Below are 20,888 nucleotides of genomic sequence, written 5' to 3' on the forward strand. Positions count from 1 at the left end.
TACATAGACTGTTTGCACAACCAGCAGCCAATAGATGTGGTTATGAGGGATGCAAACAGGGACAGCAAAAGTAAGACAAGACCAAGACTTTGTGTGTATTGCTCAGAATGAGGGGTAGTGGCATTTTTTTTATTTTATTTTTTATTTTAAAAATTTACTTCTGGGAGTTTCAGGCTTTATCTGACAGGCCGGTGCAGACAGCAAACAGGAGACCAGGGAGAGAGTGGGGGCAATGACACAAAGGAAATGAAAGATCCAGGGCAGACTCAAATCCAGCCCCCCTTAGTAGCCTTTGGCATATTGGCTGCTTTCTAAACCAGGTGAGCTCCCAGACAGTGTGAGACCCAACAAGCAGCCTATAGGGGAAGGGAAAAAGCTTTAGCACTGCATGGACCTGAACCTAGTCTAAGCTTTGCTACAGTGTAAATACATCATCATCCAATTAATAAATCATCCAGACAGATTCCAGTCAGATTAACATTATTCAGCTTGGAATCATGAAAAAAACATGGCCCTAATAGCTTTCCAGAATCATAAGATCCAGGGCCTAGCCCTGTAAATAACAACATTATTATTTTAGCTTCAGACTTACAAATGATATTTCCTTGTCTCATTGGCATTTGAACTATCACCTTGTGAAAAAGCTGTTGGACCTTTATCTGTTGAAATGTTATCACCATTAAATCTCAGAAGCAGGAAACTTTGTTAGCATGCAGTTAATAAGCAGATATCATCACTGACAAATGCAGTAAATAATTGATGGAGGATCAAAATGAAGATTGTAGTCTAGATAGAAATGAATTATGCAGAAAACAAATAGAGGCAGCCTTTGTCCACCTGGATCAAATGAAGTTCACTGTATTAGAAACCTATGCTTGAAAGGTCACTTCAAACTATTACTCCCTTTCCGTTCACTTGTGATGTCATGATAATGTGATTTGATATGATTAAAGAAATTATAATTATAATGTTAAACACTAATGAATATAATAATTAAGGATAAATGATATTGGCAATAAAGATAAACCACGTTAGATAAAATGCATGCAGAAAACATCCAGAGCCTGTCAGGTTTCACCATAGAGGAAGCACATAAAATGTTATACTTGAAACACGTAAAGCAGGTCCATGTGATCACGACTGCTATCTTTTTGTTGCTGCTGTTGAAATGTGTCTTTTTCAGTCCTATAAATTAGAAACACCTGCAATAATTAAAGAAAAAATGTTAAACAGAATCTTTTTATATATGTGGGAGTTTAGATGGCTTTTTAATTTGCAACAAATCCTGCTGTGAAATATACAGTAATATAATTAGAATGAGAGCTGCTTATAGAGATAAGATGAAAGGTCTGGCTGTTACAAGGGAAATAATGAGCGGTGGAGTGTATTAGTGTTGCCATGCTAAAGCAAAGAAAAGAAACAGCTGGTACTCAGTGTATTTCATTTATTTATGTATTTATTTGTAACATGGAAATTAAAAAATAAAAAATAATTTGTCTCCTGCTTCTTATAGACAAACAAATGCATCATTTTAGACAAGAAACTCTACTTGAAGCTTAAAGATAGAAGTTTAAATTAATGCAACAAAGCTTTAGTCTGTTTAGCCAACTAGCTAGCACACAGCTTTCTGACCCTTGCAAGTGGTTGAGGAAATATTGATCAGCAGTTTGCTTTCAGCGCCAGGAAAGCTGCTAACCGCAATTTCACTTGCACACATTTTCAATTATCCACGAGTGCTTCATAAGTGGTTAAAACACTGATAGTTTTACTCACACACAATCAATTTGGAGCAGGAAACCAAAGAAAGACAGCATTACGCAGAGCTTACTATGTTTCCAAAGGCAACGGCGGGATCTGCAGGGACTAAAGGCTCCCCATTAAATCGGTATTGCACTCACACCCACACAAAGTCGCCAACCGTGAAGACTGTTGCAGAAAAACAGCATTTGTCATGAGCAGCAGCAAAGCAGGTAAACCCTGCTCCAAAGTACTAATGGATTTTTTAGGCCAAGGTCATTGTGGATCATCAGGAGTGAAGAAGAGGGGTCAGTCAGTCAATAGAGGTTTTTAAGCTCAGGTCAGCTCCAGCGAACTACTTCACCACTGATACAGCTGAAGCAACTGAGAGGACAGATGCTGTGATTGCCCTTATTAACATACAATTAAGCACAACCTCACAGACTCCCTTTAGCACTACAGCAACGTGTAACATCAGGGTACCTGTAGTGTTAATGTGAACTGACATATCCATTCTTTCATAAAATGAGAATTTTCCATATATTTCCTATTCTGAAATTTACACAAGCCACTAATGAATTTAGCCCACTAAAAAGAATGCACATGCCCAAAACATATTTTTTGCCTGTGCCATTAAGCTCTGTTGTTTGAACAATTAAAGAACAACTGAGTCATGCAGTTTCCCTGGGTGACATGTTTCTTCATTACAGTGAACACTGTACAGTAGTTTATTTTGAGTCAAGCCCACGTATTCCGCCTTGCTGCCAGAATATCAAAGGAACAATGTGGATTAAACTGCTCCCAAAATGATGCACCACACACCACAGCTTGGATAACATTTTCTAAGAAAAAAGCTGTTTAGACACATCTCTTTGGTTTATTCAAACAACATTTCATTAGATTTATTGAGAATAACAAAAATGTAACTTACATTATATTGTACAGACGTGCTTTTTCCCTTAATAAACAAATCCAGGGATTGGTAAAAATGCTAACAGATGGGGTTGAAAGGAACCAGTTCAGGTGCTTTGGCCATCTGTGTAGGATGCCTCCTAGGCAAGGGGTTTTGGGCATTGTCCTCGTCGTAGGAGGCCCTGTGATAGACACACCACACGCTGGAGAGCTTGTATCTCTCACAATTCTGCATCCTCCTGGATGAGCTGGAAGAGGTTGCCAGTTGAGTAAAGACTGGGCTATGCTATTTAGACTATTGGCCCTGCGGCCCAAACCCAGATAAGCGGGAATGGATGGAAGGATGGATGGTTGGAAGAATGGATGGAAGAATGGACGGATGAATGGATGGAAGGATGGATGGTTGGAAGAATGGACGGATGAATGGATGGAAGGATGGATGGTTGGAAGAATGGACGGATGAATGGATGGAAGGATGGATTGATGGATTAAAATATGTGGGGACAATCTTGGGGGAGACGCTACCATCCCATAGAGCAGGGGTAGGCAACTCCAGGCCTCGAGTGCCGGTGTCCTGCAGGCTTTAGATGTGTCCTTGATCCACCAGATGATTCAAATTGCTAAATTACCTCCTCAACATGTCTTGAAGTTCTCCGGAGGCCTGGTAACGAACTAATCATTTGATTCAGGTGTGTTGACCCAGGGTGATATCTAAAGCCTGCAGGACACCGGCACTCGAGGCCTGGAGTTGCCTACCCCTGCCATAGAGGTTGGGGGTTGATAGATAGTTTATAAATGGAGACATATTTTAAGAACTTCATACAAAAAAAATCCATACTTGTCCTTTACCTAACTATCCTGTCATATCTCCCCAATACTTGGCACTACTCACTGATGATCTGGCCTACAGATAAACATCCAGCTACACACCTCAAACATTTCTTGATTGCATCTGGTCACAGGTTGTTAATAATAAATCACTGGGAGCAGGAATCTCTGAATATATTTAAATTACCATACTAATATACTCTATTCATTGGTGAAAGGGCCTTTGCTTAGCACTTTTAGGTTTCCAAATGGCATCATGAAGTGCCTTCAGAGTTCAGTAGTACTCTTTTAGTCTTACAATAAGAATCATGGAAGGATACAGATCAAGAGTTTGAATCATATATCATTATTTTGAAAATGACCAAAAACAGACGCTCTATTTATTCACTTTTCACATGACATTCAATAAGCATGATGTGCAGAAAACAGGCATCATCCCAGATCTGCACTTAATTGAGAAAATAGTTTTGCAGCAGCATGTTCCTTAAACACCAAGCAGGGGGTATCGTTTTGGGGTCATAGAGAAGTTAATGAATGAGAACATCTGTTACGCTTTGTGGCAATTGTCATTAAGAGACTGTGGGTGGTGGAGGCGGTGATATTTTGTACGGCTGGAAGGACTTACCATATGCTGTGGCCTTCCAGTGATACGGCATGAGAAATTGCTCAGGCACTTTGTAACACCATGGCAGAGATTTGAAGATATGGATGTGTTTTTGCAGAGAGTTTTAAAATTCAAATCTTTTCTGGCACTGAAAGAAATGGGTGCATTACTCCCATGTGACTGCCTGCCACTGTAGCTTTCCACTGAGTATGTCAGTCGAGGGTCACAACATCACACAGTCTGCAATCAATCAGTTTTCTGAGCTGTGATTGATGCTTTTAAAGACAGCATTTTTCACTGCCTGGCTTCAAGCAGTATATCCCTCTTTTTCAGTGTCATATGCACAGCACTCCGTGGCATCAGAGTTCTCCAGTTGTCATAGGTACCTCTATGAAGACTGTATCTACAATATGAGCCATAGGCTTACAAATCCATTTGTCACTCATTTTGTCGCTCACTTCAGCAAATAATATAAATAAATATGTAATAATGTAACAACTAAATGCATCTTTGAGAACACGTGTGCTATGTTAGAAACAAGAAGAAGGACATAACATAGCTGTAAACTAATTGCAAGCATGTTTTTCCTCTTTAATAATGAAAACCTATGCTGCACTCTGTCACTTTGAATAGTGGATAAAGATTGTGACCCTAAATGTGTAGCAGATTTCTGTGTCGATGCATGTATCTTATATTTTTCAAGCAGTTCACTGATGGAGATAAATTGCAGCAAGCTCAAGTATGACCATGATACCATGGACAAATTAATGAAGATGCCTGTTTGACCTTGTTCACTCCACTATGAGAAGTCATTAAAAAAAATCAAATGCATTTATTTGAGTCCTCATTTGTGCTTCTGCCAAGGCTGTTTGCATGTGGCTTTTCAACATTTAACTTCATATTTTAATGAATATTTTTGCTCTGAAGTGGAATTCAGTTCTGTTCAATACTACATACAAAATACACCTTTCTGTAGTAGAATCTGAGTTTTATAGCCAGTGAGGGAGGATTCCTGTATTTCCAAAAAGACATCAGATTATATAGACATCTATTATGAGCAAGGGAATAAGGGATAATAGCCAGCTCTACATAAGTCAAAACCAAGTTGTAATAACCAGCAAACCAGTATTTTTTGTATCAATTAAATTAATTATCCTTAAACCTCAATGCCTGTAGTTTGATTGGCCTCTACATTAAGCGGGAGCTGTGTAGCTGTTGATCTGAACTCTTTCTTTCTGCTGTGTAGGTGTGGCAGTGTGGTGGGAGCATGGAAGTCCTCCCGTGCGCCAGAGTGGCCCATATCGAGCGCACCAAAAAACCCTACAACAATGACATAGATTACTACGCCAAGCGCAATGCCCTGCGAGCCGCTGAGGTGTGGATGGACGAATACAAATCCCACGTCTACATGGCCTGGAACATTCCCATGAATGTAAGTTTTTCTCTGTCTTAGATGACACCCTCATTCAAATCCACGAGCTCTCTTCCCCCCGTCTCCTCCTGTCACACTTTCCCATTCAGACATGCAACCAAGGCCTCTGGAGACGCTAGTCAATAGAAATTCAAAATTCAGATTTCATCCCGTTTGACCTTCACACTGGCAGCTGAGCACAGGCAGAAAGCAGTAGATGCTCTTTCCAAACAGATGAGAGAGGTACATCAAGTGAAGGAGATTAGCCTCATTTCCAATCAGTCTAGTTTCATACGTATCAGTTTCATTTAATTGCTTTCAAGAGTCTACGGAGATGACCTGCAAAATAATAAACAGCTATTTTCATTAATAAAGAGTTTAATATTGAATCCTAATTGCCTCTTCAGCCATGCAGAATGAGATGATAGTCAGTGAAGGACATCAGTGAAGGCCTCAAGAAAGCCGTCCAGCACAGCTCACTGATGTCCCTAACAAAATAATTACAGGATGTGGGCTCGTCGCACACTGGTGCGGCACGCTGCTGATGCCTGCATGCCGCCTGGAAATGTTGAGTCGAAATGTGGGAGCTGGGGGTGGCAGCACCTTTGACAAAGTAGTCAATCAGACCACATCCCTTCTTGAGTGTAATTACAAGCACAGTGGCATGGCATGTTATTACCTCGGCTGTCCTGTGGCGCAGAGTTATTTTGTGTACAGTAGAAAGGCCTAACTACGATTATTCCATCTACCCCCCTCCCTCTCCTCCCAGCCTCCCCCTATACACAATCACTGATTTTCGTTATTGTCTAAGGTACCTGCTGAGAGCACAATTACCTTGGTGGGGGAAGGCTTTATGATTCACCAGAGCGGCCAGCTCCAAGTCCAAACACCAAACAACATCTCACTGAAATTGAATGCATTTTTTAGTGTTGCTTTATGGTTGCTACAAAAAGTGGATATTTCCATCTAGAATTCATTATTAACAGATGTTGGAAGCACGTTCAGCAGCTGACTGTGGATTCCAACACAGATGGGGGCGAACTGACTGAAAAGTAGATGGCTGCATGTGTGTGTGCATGTGTGTGTGCATGTGTCTGAATCAAGCCTCAGTGCCAGGTAGTGCAGCTATTAGGCATTCCCCCAATCAATCTGGGAAGCCACCTCCGTAATGCTGGCATGGCCGTGAGGGCTCATAATTAAGCAGCTGATTAGAGTTTGCTCGGCACGAATCACGTGTAATGAAAGAACAATGAAGGTCCTTCATGACAGGTGCATCTATCCATCTCTTAACTAAAAGGTTGGTCTTTTCTTTTCAGCACCTCGACACTCTCACATATTCCATTTCTCAAGCAGCTTTCACTCTAATAATTAAAATGCCTGCTGGCTAAGAGGCTTTTTTCATGCGTGTTTGTCTTTGTTTTGTACCATTTGTTGACAGAACCCTGGGGTTGATTTCGGGGATGTCTCGGAGCGCTTGGCCTTAAGGAAAAGGCTGCAATGTCGGAGTTTCCGCTGGTACCTTGAACACGTCTACCCAGAGATGCGAATCTATAACAACACCATCACATATGGCGAGGTGAGGAAGACATTAAGCAAATGATTGAAAGTAAACACTGATTTTGCCATATCATCAGGGGACAAACACCTTCCAAAGAATTCAACTTTTGTCTCGTCGGTCCAGATACGATTTTCCCAGATGTCTTGGGGATCATCGTGATGTATTTTGGCAAATGTGAGACGTGCCTTGTTTTATTTTTTTCCTTGGTCTCCTTTGGTCTGCCTGTAATCAAGCCTGAGTATGTTTAGTGAAACTAAACAAAAACGGGGGTTAATCACAGATAATTCATGATTAAACAAGAGGGGCACTTACTTTTACACACAGGACCAGGTAGGTTTGGACAACTTTTCTCCCTTAATCAGTGAAATCAACATTTAAAAACAGAATTGTGCATTTTTTACTTTGATGATCTGAAACATGTAAGTGTGCCAAATATTCACAACACTTGGAAATCAGGAAGGGGGCAAACACTTTTTCACACCACTGGAGTTTGCAGAGGATGTGAAAGCTGAGGCAGGAAGGCTGATCCTACAAATAAATCAAAGAAATAAAGGAGTCAATTATTAGGATGTGATGATGACCTTTAATGTGATGGAGTGGTACATCTTAGAAAAAAACAAACGATTTGAGTGTAGCTAGTCTAAGGTGAGTGTATGATATTGCTAAGGAATTGCAACATCACCACACAGGATTTGTACCAGCTCCTCATAATGAGTTTTAATCAAATACTTTATTAGTTTTCCATTTTAATTTGATTGGGCTTGGCTATGCACTCAGCACAGTGGGGGGAAGACAACAGGATTATAACAGGTTGAAGAATTGAACACGCTCCTGACTCAGACACTATTTGGAGGTTCGCTGAGACGCATTGTTTACCTCATATCAATTTCAGCAATGGACACCTGGAAAACTAGAAGGGCATTGGGAAAAAGCGCAGATCACTGCCAAAGGCTAATAGATCAAATATCATAATCATTTATTAGTCAACCATAAATAATGCAATATTCATCTATGTATGGGTTTAAATTACAAAGTAGTAACTGCAAACATCACGTCACAACAATGCTCATTAAAGCAATGCGACACACTCCCATTCTGGACCTGATGGGATTTTTCGTATGCTCTAGGGGAGGTTTCCAACTGAGGACAACTGTTGGGGGCCCCCTTAACAGCCTAGGGTGTTGTCTGGCATGCCTGTTCACAAGCTGCTGGTCTGACTGAATTATTAAAACCTTTTTTTTTTTTTTTACCAAATCTGGTGTTGAAACTTGTTCGATTTGGGTAAGAGAAGTAAGCAGACTGAATCCAGGTAGGTGCCAAAAATAGTGATCTTTATTTACACACTTGCGCAGAGTGTGGGAAGAAACTTGCAACAACAATCTTACAATCTTCAACGAGCAGACCGCTCCCCATCCTTATATTACCCTGATGACATCACAGTTAGATCTTACTGGAAATGATAACAGTTCCAAAGTTCTCCTTATATAGACATCCGATACTACTTTAGAGACAAACAAGTGTGTGATATGTTGTGCAATTTTGTGAGACTGTGTGTCCAACCGAGAGATTGTCCTGAGACGACCTCCCTGTTCTTAATACGTGCGGGAGTGAACGTGCGTACTTTCCATGACTCTCTATGTGCATGTTGGTGTAGGCCTGAATATGTGTGTAAGTGAATGTAGAAGGCCCTACTGGACCCACAGCTTCGAGAGGTGTGAATACAATGATATGGATACCATTTGCAACAGCTTAAGCAGATAGAAAGAATGATAGAGAACAACAATAGACTAATTAAAGTGATCAGATTACCATAGATATAATTCAGAGATTATTCTGTCAGCAGATTCGACAATGATGAATGATTGATCAATGATAGTTCTGATTATAAATTGTCACCATAAGAATACAAAATAAAATATCTCTTGTCCACACTGGCCTGGTTTTTGCTAAATCCCACTCACAGACAGATGGACAGGCAAATAGGTGGGAACAAAAGAACAGCCTAATCAATATGCTGCATATCAGAATTCACAATTCATCAAAGCCCTATGAATTTACTCCCCCTTTTGTTCCCTCTGCTGCCTGTTTTGGCTCTGGCACCCAGATGGATTCCTCAGAGTGGCATTAACTTAAGTGGCACTATTTCAGATCTGTCGACAAGCTGGGTAACATTTACCTTGTCTAGCCACACAGCCGGCAGAGCAGAAGTGAGCCTCATCTGTCACCGAGCATCAGCACCGCGCTCGGCCATGCTGACCAAACCAACCGAGTGGAACCCTCCCTGACAAAACTACATGATAGACATGTCGCAACCTGGAAATGAAGCCTTACTCATTCAAATCACACCAAACATGGGCCTCATGCTCAATGCATCATCTGCAGGTCTGGAGGACAGGGGGGAGACTGAACTGGGGCTGGTCGTGTCCCGATAATATCTATCAAAGCTCAGTCATCGCTTTGAGAAAATACAGCCTCTGTGTGAACAAACCACAGTGGATCTAGTATCACAGATGTATTGTGACATGCACAGAGGAATTAAATGGTGGCTCATATTCAATTCAAGAGAATATTATCTACCTTCTTAGATAATAAATAATAATAGGTTTTGAAAGGCTGCTCTGATACTATTATTTTGGTTTGAACCAAATGTGAAACCGGTAATTTATTAAATTATATAATGTTGGGCCATTTTCATGGGGTAACATTTTGTACAAAACATTCATATTTACCCGTTTTCTCAGCTCACAGGGATCTCATTAAAATCAATGCTAAAGAAGTCTTTTCCCTGGTTTAGTCACTTTCTTTTAGACTTTTTTTCTAGATTGACACTAAAACATGTCAAGAGTAAAATTAGTTGTGCAACAATAACTGCCCAACAGACAAATTAAAATGTGTCCCAGAAAGCTGCCATTACTAATGTCTTGTTGAGCATTTGTACTGTACTATCTGCAGTGCTCGCACCCCTTTGCCTCTCTTCTTCACTGCATAGATTGTGCCTAAAGGAGAATTAAATCCCACCTACACTAATCTGTAAATAAAATGGAAAAGAAAGGCAGGAGCCGACCGAAAAGGCTGAGAAGAGAGGCAGTAAGAAAACTGCTCAATAATACTCAGCGAGCTTGTCTCTACCAGCTTCTCCTTTCACATACACCAGTGGTTCGCAAACCTTGTGGTGCACCCCACTGGTGGGTGGAGGTGGAGTATGGAGTTAAGCTATTAATCTATTTTTTAGGGGGAAATATCTTCTCAAATATGTTTTTAAACTCCTGATTTAAAAAAAATATATACCTTGTGGTACTTAACACCTTATGTACTTGATACGTTTGCACTTTTGTCCTTTTGTCTTTCTCCCATCACTCCAGCCTCTTCCTGAGCTTGGTTCTTTCTTCCCATTAAAGGGGAGTTTTTCCTTCCCACTGTCGCCAAGTGCTTGCTCATAGGGGTCATCTTATTTTTGGGGATTATTTTTATAATTGTAGGGTCTTTACCTTAAAATGTAAAGCACCTTGAGTTGACTGTTGTTGTTATTTGGTTATATACAAATACAGTTGAATTGAAATGTCATGAATAATCCCACAAATATAGGAGCATAGGCATTTAGATCAAGTTCAGAGCTTTGACATATGACAAAATGACAGATTTTAAACAAACTGCATACTTTTTCATAACTTAAACAAGTAGTTTTGTTCCTTAAAGCTAGTCAAACTGCAAGTGCAAACTCAAAAACTAGAAAAGAAAAGACTGCATTCAACCAGAAAGACCTGCAGGCAAACTTTCTCCACTAGCCGATGTGAATTAATCAGAGAGAGAAAAAAAATTTCCCTTCCAGACTTCACTCAAACTAATAATTTTTCATCTAAATACAGCCAAAATCATGGCAAACTTCAACTTATGTATATGGCAATTTTGTCAAAAGACATTTCCAAGAATTACATCTGGACTTTCCGTGCAATGGAAAAGTGTTGCAAGCTTAATTTCAGTCACTGTTTCATACTTTTCCAATTTTCAGACAACAGACACCCAACACACATATAAAATATGTAAATGAGAATAGTTTCATTGAGACTTCTGCTGTATTTAAATACAGAGGGCCCAGAGTGTAGGAGATGGTAAAATTATCTGGCACCATGCTAACCGTATACATATAACACCTTCTTATTGTTGAGGGTACACTACCATTAGAATCAAATAGACTCAAATAGAATATAGAATAGAATAAACTTGTGTGGTTCTTCAGTTCCTCAGATGCTTATGTACTTGAACAATTTTGTGTTTGCTCTTGCACCTAACACTCAAATGTTCAAATGGAGAATATTTGAAACAAGCTGTTTGTTTGGTTGTTTTTAAGAATATTGGATATGTAAAATACTGGCGCGTTCAGCAGCTTCATAGAAACAACATCTTTTTTGTTTTTCTTGCAGGTGAGAAACAGCAAGGCCAGTGGCTACTGCCTGGACCAGGGTTCTGAGGACGATGATAAAGCCATCCTGTACCCCTGCCACGGCATGTCCTCCCAGGTCAGCAGATCTTTCTCTATTTCTTGTTTATTTTGACTGCTGTCTTTGATACAGATATTCTACAGTCAGTAATGCCATTAATTAAACTGTTTGTCAGTGCGTTGTATTGATTCTTACTCATTTAAGTCTGTAAATTGGGTGTCTTTGCAAAAGGTAAACATACAGAAACCTACAGAAAATTCTTTAGCAGATTTTTTTTAAATCAACACATTCTGCATTTTAACACTAAACCTAAAGATGATGTGGTGCAATTAGTCTCCTCTTTAGGCAATGTAGCATCCAAGTCAGGTTTTACATAGTAAGTGTGAGGCACAGACATGCTATAAATAGAAATGTGTTCTTCCCATTGGTACTCGCTGATTAATATAGACCACCACACACATCCCTCTAGGGGTTTTTAAGCAATGCAGGATGCATATACTACAAATATTCTCATGGTTAAATTAAATTGAGGTCTAACACAGAATACACATAGAGCGAGAACTAGCATCCTGTGAACTTAATGCTAGTTTGAAAGACCAATACTCACCACACGGTGTTCTCACTTTTTACAGATTAAGTTATGTTTGGACACTGCAAATATTTCAAGTATTCTCTCAGAACCTGTTCACTCTAAATGATGTTTCGACCTATCATTTGCTCTTGCAGCCAGAATAAATCTTCAAAAATCTTCCACCCCTACCATGTAACATGACTTGAAGGTGTCTCGGCTTCAAATTCAGCACCCACATGAACTACAGCTTCTCAATCTCTGTGACTCGACCTGAAAATATTTCTTGACTTTATCTGCATAGGAGTGCTATTCCTACTGGCGTCAGTGTTAATGCAATGACCTGCTCGGTCCAAAAATATCTGGATTCAGTAGATACACCAGAAAGGCTTAGCACAGCCCTCTGTAGCAAACTGTAATCAGTATACTGTCTGAAGTTTGCCAACATCATCAGTTAACAGCATGCTTACTAATAATAACAGCCTAACAACCAATCAATGTGACTAGCTTGTTGCTGTCATAAGTGGCACTGTGTTCATCTTATTAAGCAACAATTAAACAATCATTGTCAGTTTCTGCAGTCAGGCAGTTAGCGTGCCAAATGCTAAACATGTTGCTATCTACAACAATGAAAGTTTAAAAGTAACAGAGGTAGAGTTATATAATCAAGATTGGCCTTAATATGTGATACTTAACCTGTGTGGGTGTGACTATATGCTATGGAGATATATATATAGCATTCCACCCCTCGGTCTATCTGATGCTGTCATTATTTAAAAGCAAAGAAAAAAAGCCCTAAAACAAATAATTACAAACTCTACATACCATCTAATAGCCAGCAGCTCTTCTCATTGAAAAGGAAGACAGATTGGATTGTCAGTAAAAAAAGTGACTGTGCTCCTTACTTTATTTATTACACCAAAAGAAAAGTTTTTCCTAATGAGGTTATCAAAATACCCCTTAGATACAGCCCAGTGCTCATTGTGTGAATTATGGTCCCATTTACAGCAACATAGGCAATAAAGTAGGGTATGCTTTAGGGCATGGCTACCCTGTATTTGATAAGTTGCTACTGTATGAGCAAGTCCTACAGTTTCTCATCCCTCTTCTTGCTCCGTTTGTCAGATTTTTTTCTTTTTGCTAATTTGATGACAAAAGCCAAAATGCTCAGTTCAAGGCTCCACGTGGTGAATTTTAGAGCAGCAACATCCATCTTTTAGGGATTTGTATATATGAAAGGAATGTGCAGCAGTTAGGCTACTAAACATCTATATGCTGAAGAGAAACCTATGAGGAGATGGATGCACTTGGACATCTTGAAATGAAAGCAGCATCGCAGCTTAATACGCTTTATTGATGGCTTTGGATTTTATATCTATCTATATATATATTAGTGCTGGACGACGCTGGACAGCATCAGCGCGTTAACGAGCTAACCGTGCTAACGAGCTAACCGCGCTAACGCATTGACGCCGTGCAGCCCCACGCACGGGGCGAACCGCGGTAACTCGTTAACGGAGATTTGCCACGTTAATGCAGTTATGCCTTAAATGTTGCTCATCTCAGTTTAATTCATATGTACTGTGAGCATCACTTGCCTTTATTGTTGCTGATAAACATGCATGCACTTTGTCATGGCACTCAAAGTACTCTGGTTTTGCAGCTGGGTTGGAGAATTTGCAGCAGTTCTTTTGGATACTGAGACAACTTCAGTTGCTTTGGTCTCTTCATCCCAGATAGACTCCATAATGTTGAGATCAGGGCTCTGTGGGGCCCGTGCCATCTGTTGCGGGACTGTTTCTCTTCTTGTTGCTGAACAGATCTTTCTGATTCTGCTGTATTTTGGCGGTGGTTGTTATGCTGCACAGTGAATTCAGGAATGAACTGCTGACTCCCGACAGACTGAAACTTTTTTGCTATAATGTACACTGTACACGTATACATGATATAAGCAGTGATCCATGTGCAGCAGTCATTTAAAATGAATGAACCATAAGAAGGCAGCATGTTGCCTCCTGTCCTCTTAACCAGCTCTTGAACCCCATGCAGGTTCCAAACAGAGTGTTGAAGCTGGGGAGTATGAGATGACATGAACATGCAAACAGATGATATGCAAGCACTAATTTTAAAATGTGACAAGATCAGTCAACATAATCACTTATAGTGCTGACATACAGTATGTCTGCAGTTAGATTTAAACACACGAAAAGTGAAGAATTTTTCAGATTGTGATTAAATATTTGTTTATTTTATTTTTCTTTAACGGTAAGAGAGGAGAACATGCGGCTCTTGGGAGTTTGGTATTAAATTAAATCCGAAACTCATTTTAAATGTGGTCAGGATTTGAAGGAAACACTGGAAAACTGGGGCACTCCCAGGAAACAATTATATGAATATGCAGGAGGATGCTGCTGGGGAAAAAAAGAGAAAGCATCTTCTCAGCACAACCTTTACTTGAATAGATACCAGAACAAATGATGCTGTGGGTGGGAGGCCCTCGTCCTGTTTTTGTGCTTATTTTTCTTTTGCACAGTGAAACCAAATCCAGTTCTCAAGATATGTATGCAAAAGCTACCCATGCATCATTTTTCAAACATTTTCCAACTTTCCTGCAAACTGCTCTCGTTTTTGGTGATGCAAACCACCTCACTGGCCTCTCCTGCAAAGAGCTCCATGGTGTCAGTAATGCAAAGCTCGATCAACTCTTAATCCTGCTCCCCAGGGGGAAATAAACAAATGGAAATGAATTTGATTTCTTTGCATCATTAGATTACACTGATGACTGACATTATTTTGAGCCAGCTGTATTCAGTTTTGTCATTTATAGAATTTCTTCTTTTAAGATATAAAAAAAAAAACTAGAATTGACCAGAATAACTTGTCGCTGTGCTTCAGAGAAGTGAGTGTGTGCACGCTCTCCCTGAGGAAATCTAACTCATGGATAATGTCTCACATTTGTTCAGCAGTGCAAAGCAGTGAAAGGATGGTGGTGGAGCCACAGAGCCGGCCCCATTACACTACTAGCGTGTGCGCACATCTACCTTCATAAAGCAAATGATGCAATATTTTATTGTCCACTGATAAAATTTTGGGATTGCTTTCTTTGCTGTATCACGATCCTCCGGTAATCTGGCTTCTCTCACAAACACAGGCAGAGTATGAAGCTATCAGCAGGCTTGTGTGCGTAGTGATGTGTGTGTTTCATTTAATAGTGGCTCAGTATTATTTGCATGTGATTTAATAAAAAGAAACAGAGTGGACAGCTGTGTGTAATAACGATACACTTCTCTGATAAGAGGCTGCAGATTTATCAAAATATCTGTCCTGCTGTCTTCAGATGGCACAGGCAGTTAATGAACTTAAAGAGAAGCTTTTCATGCAGTATAAAGGACAACAGACAGAGTTGACGTGACCTTTTTTTTTTTTTTTAATTATCTCTTTTAAAGGGTTTCGCAGTGTTTCACCAGCACATTTTAATAGGATTTTGGTGTATGTTAACAAAATCACACGCTCTGTTTCGAGGCTTGGCCACAAGACAAACTGTGGTATGACTTTGTGGTGCAGCAAGGAAGTTGCTCCACGGTTGCACTATCACCGTAACAAAGAGGACTTGCTATAAGCATGACCTCCAAAAAATGTTCTGCAAAACTCTGGTGATTGCAGAAACGCAATGGAGTGTGTAATGTTGCTGCATGAGCCACAGGTTAATTGGCTTGGCAGAATCATTTCCTCGCGTTAATTATTTGTTATGGACTCATTTTAAATGAATTAGCATATAAAACGCTGCCAGACTAAGCTGTAAACAGGTATTAGTGGGGATTATATGGCGTTTGTCTTGTGCCGAGTCATAGTTTACACCTTTATTAAATCTGTTTAGAGCATTAAAACCTTGAAAGACCCAAGAGATCTACAGAAAATTCTTAATAAGACCATCTGTAATAATGACCTCTGCCTAAAGGTCATTAAACTGTGTCTCCCATTGTAGTGAGTTTCAAATAAATAAATAATAATAAGTTTCAAATGTGCATGTGACATGTACAATGAGAGTTCCATACACGTATTTGGATGCACATTTTACTAGGATGCTGATGAAATATGTATCGCAGTGATCAGCTCAGCCAGCTCCAGTAGACCTCAAGTGAACCAAGATATGGTGCTTTATTGCTTTCCTGTTTGTTCTGAGTGCCTCTTTAAAACAGAAGATTGGATTAAAATCCACATGGATCTCCCCTCTCACATGAACAATCACCCATAGAGGCAGCATGTGCATTTCTAGTTTCTCCATCCATGCTCTATAAAATCACCGCTCAGACAAGCATGTGCTGCAAACATTTCAATGTTACAATTTATTGAGTAAAGCACTTTAATACAAAGCAAAATGCTACAAAAACATTACCAGGTAAGCAGCTCATCTACTAATCGGAAGGTTGGAGTTTCGATTCCTGGCTGTTCCAGTCTGAATATTCTTGGGCAAGATACTAATCCCAAACTGCTCTCTGATTCATCCATCAGCGTATGAATGTGTATGAGTTATATATTTAATGCACTTATGTTGAAAAAGCATAGAAAAAAGGAGCGCTTGTGAGAATGCTTAGAGTAGAAAAGTGTTATATAAGAACCAGTCCATTTACAGTTTTATAACAGTACATGTGTTTTAAGGTTTTTTTATTATTTTGATGTGATTTTTTAAGTCTGACTATTAGAGCAGCTGCTCTTAAAGAAAATAATGAATAATTGAAATCACATTGGTAGAACAGCTGTGGGTTATTTTCACATGAATAAAGTAAAATAAAGAAATACGTTTTTCAGAAATCTTGATTCCTGTTATTACACCGATTCTTCCAGGAAGTTACATAAATACAGTAAGTTATATAAAGTACTTAACATGTTACTACCTACTCTGACAGATCGTGCATTTTGACGATTTAGGGTAGTCAAAGCAGCTTGGCCGTCATAGTGAAGACCTCCCTAGCTTTGGGGTCTCATTTTTCAGAGAGGATCATTCCCATAAATTATGAATGTTATCTCTACTGTATCCTTGCGTAATAGATACGTATCACGACAGAGGCTTTCATGCACCGGATTACACAATGAGGGATCAAATTTTGGTTGTTAAGAGAAACTGTACCATAAATAAGCTGCACTGTGGCTTCAATGCAAAGTAACTTGAGCCTATTTTAGTATATGAAATACAAAGCTTATTAGCAATTAACAACTGGAACAGTGCGAAAATCTAAATTCCAGAAACTGCAGCAGCTTCCATACAACAAATCAATCAGTATAGTGTAGCATAGCGAGAGAGCTTTAAATGCTTTAAGGTGGCTATTTAATTAGTTTGTGGTTGATTACAATTCATTTAAAGTAACTATTAAACTGTCTGTGTTGATATTATGACTTTAATTCAGTTCTGTTCATGCCAAGGGTTGGAATAGTGCCTAAATACAGACTCTGAGACAGACAGAACAACTTAAAGCCTGCCTTTTATTTCAGCTGGTCTACAATCTACAGAATCCTAAAGTCCACAGTGGACACAGGAGGGTGACGAGACACACCTGAAACTAAGTAAAACAACAAGTAGAGGAAGTAAAACAAGGCATGTGACTATCAAAATAAAGCAGGAAGAAACTAAACGCTGACAGAAATGAAGGCTTGACAAGACTCAAACAGATACTGGGGAAGCTTGGAGTAAACTAAAACATGAAGATTCAATAATAACAGAAACAAGAATACAAAACTATTGAGCGATTGTGGCTCAAGAGTTGGGAGTTCGCCTTGTAATCGGAAGGTTGCCGGTTCGAGCCCCGGCTCGGACAGTCTCGGTCATTGTGTCCTTGGGCAAGACACTTCACCTACCGCCTACTGATGATGGCCAGAGGGGCCGATGGCGTGATATGGCAGCCTTGCTTCTGGGTGGCTACAACTGACTACAACTGTAGCTTGCCTCCACCAGTGTGTGAATGTGTGTGTGTGTGAATGGGTGGATGACTGGGTGTGTAAAGCGCTTTGGGGTCCCTAGGGGGGGCTAGTAAAAGCGCTATACAAATACAGTCCATTTACCATAACTAAGAATTTTAATTATCAAACGATTATAATCAAAACTGAAAGAAAAGAAAATACGCCAGAGTTCAGAGTCCCAAAAATGACCTTGGCAGTTCATTTGACTTCTATTAATTTCCCATTATTATTATTTTCCAAAATTACTATTGTGTCATCCTGCCTACCCAACATGCTCTCTCTCAATTTGTACATTAATTACATACAAGTGTAACCCATATCAACTACTCCCTGTCACATGACCCTCGTCAGCTGATTTGAGGTCCCTCTCTTGATTGGCTCCTTCCACGTCGCGGCAACTCTGAAAACCGGCTGTGGAGGGATACTTCCGGGTTCGACTCCTGCTGTGGCTGTAAGCTTATGGCATTTAGAACGGTGTTGGAAAAACAAAGCGTTTTCTCCCCTCAATTCATTTCACCTCAGCGGTCAGGTTTTGTTCCCTCCCTTTGAATTAATCTTCTTCATATTGAAGTGGCGAGCCGGTAGGACCATTCTTTGTTTTCCCCTCTTTTCCCCCACTTAGCCGTCTTTGAATTACGGACATATATTTCCCCATTGTATGAAGCTGGACCCTAAGGAGGAATACCTTAAAAGTGAACTTTAAAAAGAAAAGGACCAAAAAGGACTCTTAGCAAAAGGACTCTTGCACAAAAAACCACAGGATTGACTTATCATTTAATTGTGGACATTTATGTTGTGTGTTGTATTAATTATTTTGTTCCATTTCCCCTTTCCCCCATTTATTCAATATATTTTTGGTACAGGATATTGCAGTCTTTAGTCTCATCATTCACACCATCTAGGCTCCATAAAGAACTATTTCTTCTGCGCGTCAGTCAGTCAACTCATCCCTTGAAATAAAACTAGTCCTTATATAACTTAGCGTTACATGTGGCGAGCCAGCCAGGAGCCTGATGTATGAATGAGTGTTTTTTGTGTTATTTGATGTAATTGGATATTTGGTATTTTCTGTGGTTTTGATAAGGTCCGCGACAAGAAAAAAATGAAGTTTATTCAGGAAAGTGGGGTCAATGTTGCACATTCTGTCATTGTTTCTGGTGCCACAAACACTGAGAAAGATGAGGAAATTCTTGATTATTTGAAACAATACGGTCGTATAAAAACGGTTATTTTCGTGGATGACGCAAATAGTGTTTTTTACAAAAACCTGATCGTTGAATATTGTGATAGTTCTGCGTTAACTGCTCTTAATACATTTTTCCCATATACTCATCAGTCAAAGAATGACTCGGCTTTGACTTTTTGTGTAACATCGCTTGCCGCGGAATGCACAGCCACAGGAGGAGTCAGGACCCCTGCAGATTACCTCGGCGAGCTCAAGCAACTTGCACGCCGCAGCGGCAGGGATTTTCCAGATATTCTGCGGGAAATGATGGGACAAATTAGTGAGCATCTGGAAGGAATGGAACAAGACAGTGACTTGGAAGAGGGAGCCTCAGTCCAAGTTGTGGAGCCTGCACCACCTCTGCCTGGCCAGCAGGGGTCGTTCTCTGGACACTCCGCAATCCCTGAGACAGCTACCAGCAATCCCTCACCTGACCAACAGGGGTCATTGCCACAACCACAAAGATTTTCACTGTCACAGACTGAAATGAACCCCCCGGAAATACAAAAAGTAGTGGTGGAGCATGTTGTAAAAACAGACACCGTACCTGCATTCAGACTTCGTCCTTTCTCTGGGAAGATCCCCAAACCAGCCAACGAAACAGATTATGAGACCTGGAGATCTCACATTGAACTGCTGTTAGCAGATCCAAATTTGGCACCTCTACAGATCACTCGTCGCATCCTTGAAAGTTTGCTACCTCCAGCAGCAGATGTTGTGAAAGGGCTGGGCTCAAACACAATTCCAACCATCTATTTAAAAGTGTTGGATTCTGCTTTTGCTTTAGTACAAGATGGTGAGGAGTTGTTTGCTCAATTCCTGAATACGTTACAGGATCCGGGTGAGAAACCCTCTGCTTTTTTGCAACGTTTACAACTCACATTAAACACTGTGATGAAAAGAGGTGGTATCTTGTCTTCAGACTTCAACAAACATTTACTCAAGCAGTTTTGTCGAGGATGCTGGGATAGCGATATCATAAACAAACTACAGTTGGAGAACTTGAGGAGCGATCCCCCATATTTTGCAGAGTTCCTCCTACTGCTTCGAACTGAGGAGGGTAGACAGCTGGCCAAGGAGAATCTCATGAAGAAGCACCTATCTGCATCCAAGCCTCGTGCCGCTGTTCATTCCCAGAGCACATGTGCTTGTAGTCATTCAGACACCAAGGCTATTAATGAGCTGAAGCAACAGATGCCGAAACTGCAGAGTCAAATGGCTGCTCTTCTCTCACAGAAATCTCAATTCTCCAAGCCAGCACCACCTCAACTCAGATCAGCACAACCAAGACCCAGCAGCAGTGCAACCAGTTCCCGGCCTAGAGCAGGCTACTGCTTTAAATGTGGAGAGGATGGGCACATGTCAGCAGGATGCGCCAACCCTCCGAACCCGACACTGGTTCTGAAAAAGAAGAAACAACTTGAAAAAAGACAGCAGGCTTGGGACAGCAACAACAAATCATCAAACTAGAGGCAGTCTCTGTGGAGGGACAGACGGAGACTGCAGTCGACCCATGTCCCAGTTATAAGCAGGATGGACATTCCATCACATTGCCTAAAGGACTCATTGGAACCAGAAGCACAGCACAGGTCACGATTGGAGGAACTGTATTCAACTGCCTGTTGGACACTGGGTCTCAGGTAACCACCAT

The 20,888-nt window shown here is 40.4% G+C and overlaps 2 protein-coding genes across 2 annotated transcripts in view; both read left to right on the forward strand.

Moving 5' to 3' along the window:
- The window catches only part of galnt9 (polypeptide N-acetylgalactosaminyltransferase 9), a 107,359-nt gene that overhangs the window by 79,571 nt on the left and 6,900 nt on the right, over positions 1 to 20,888 (forward strand). Inside the window, exons 7-9 of the mRNA XM_084947524.1 lie at positions 5,328 to 5,513; positions 6,931 to 7,068; positions 11,472 to 11,567. Coding sequence (XP_084803650.1) covers positions 5,328 to 5,513; positions 6,931 to 7,068; positions 11,472 to 11,567 — 420 coding nt within the window. The remainder of the gene's footprint in view (positions 1 to 5,327; positions 5,514 to 6,930; positions 7,069 to 11,471; positions 11,568 to 20,888) is intronic.
- On the forward strand, positions 19,115 to 20,707 carry LOC146375601 (paraneoplastic antigen Ma3 homolog). Its single transcript, XM_084947525.1, has one exon. The coding sequence runs from the start codon at positions 19,115 to 19,117 to the stop codon at positions 20,705 to 20,707; it is 1,593 nt and encodes a 530-aa protein (XP_084803651.1).

The sequence above is a fragment of the Perissodus microlepis genome, chromosome 12 (genome assembly GCF_051167445.1).
Source record: "Perissodus microlepis isolate ML-2025 ecotype Zambia chromosome 12, ASM5116744v1, whole genome shotgun sequence".
Taxonomy (NCBI): Eukaryota; Metazoa; Chordata; class Actinopteri; order Cichliformes; family Cichlidae; genus Perissodus; species Perissodus microlepis.

Bases quoted from the DNA above. Each gene is read 5' to 3' on its own strand.
- LOC146375601 (XM_084947525.1), top strand. From the start codon at position 19,115: ATGAAGTTTATTCAGGAAAGTGGGGTCAATGTTGCACATTCTGTCATT.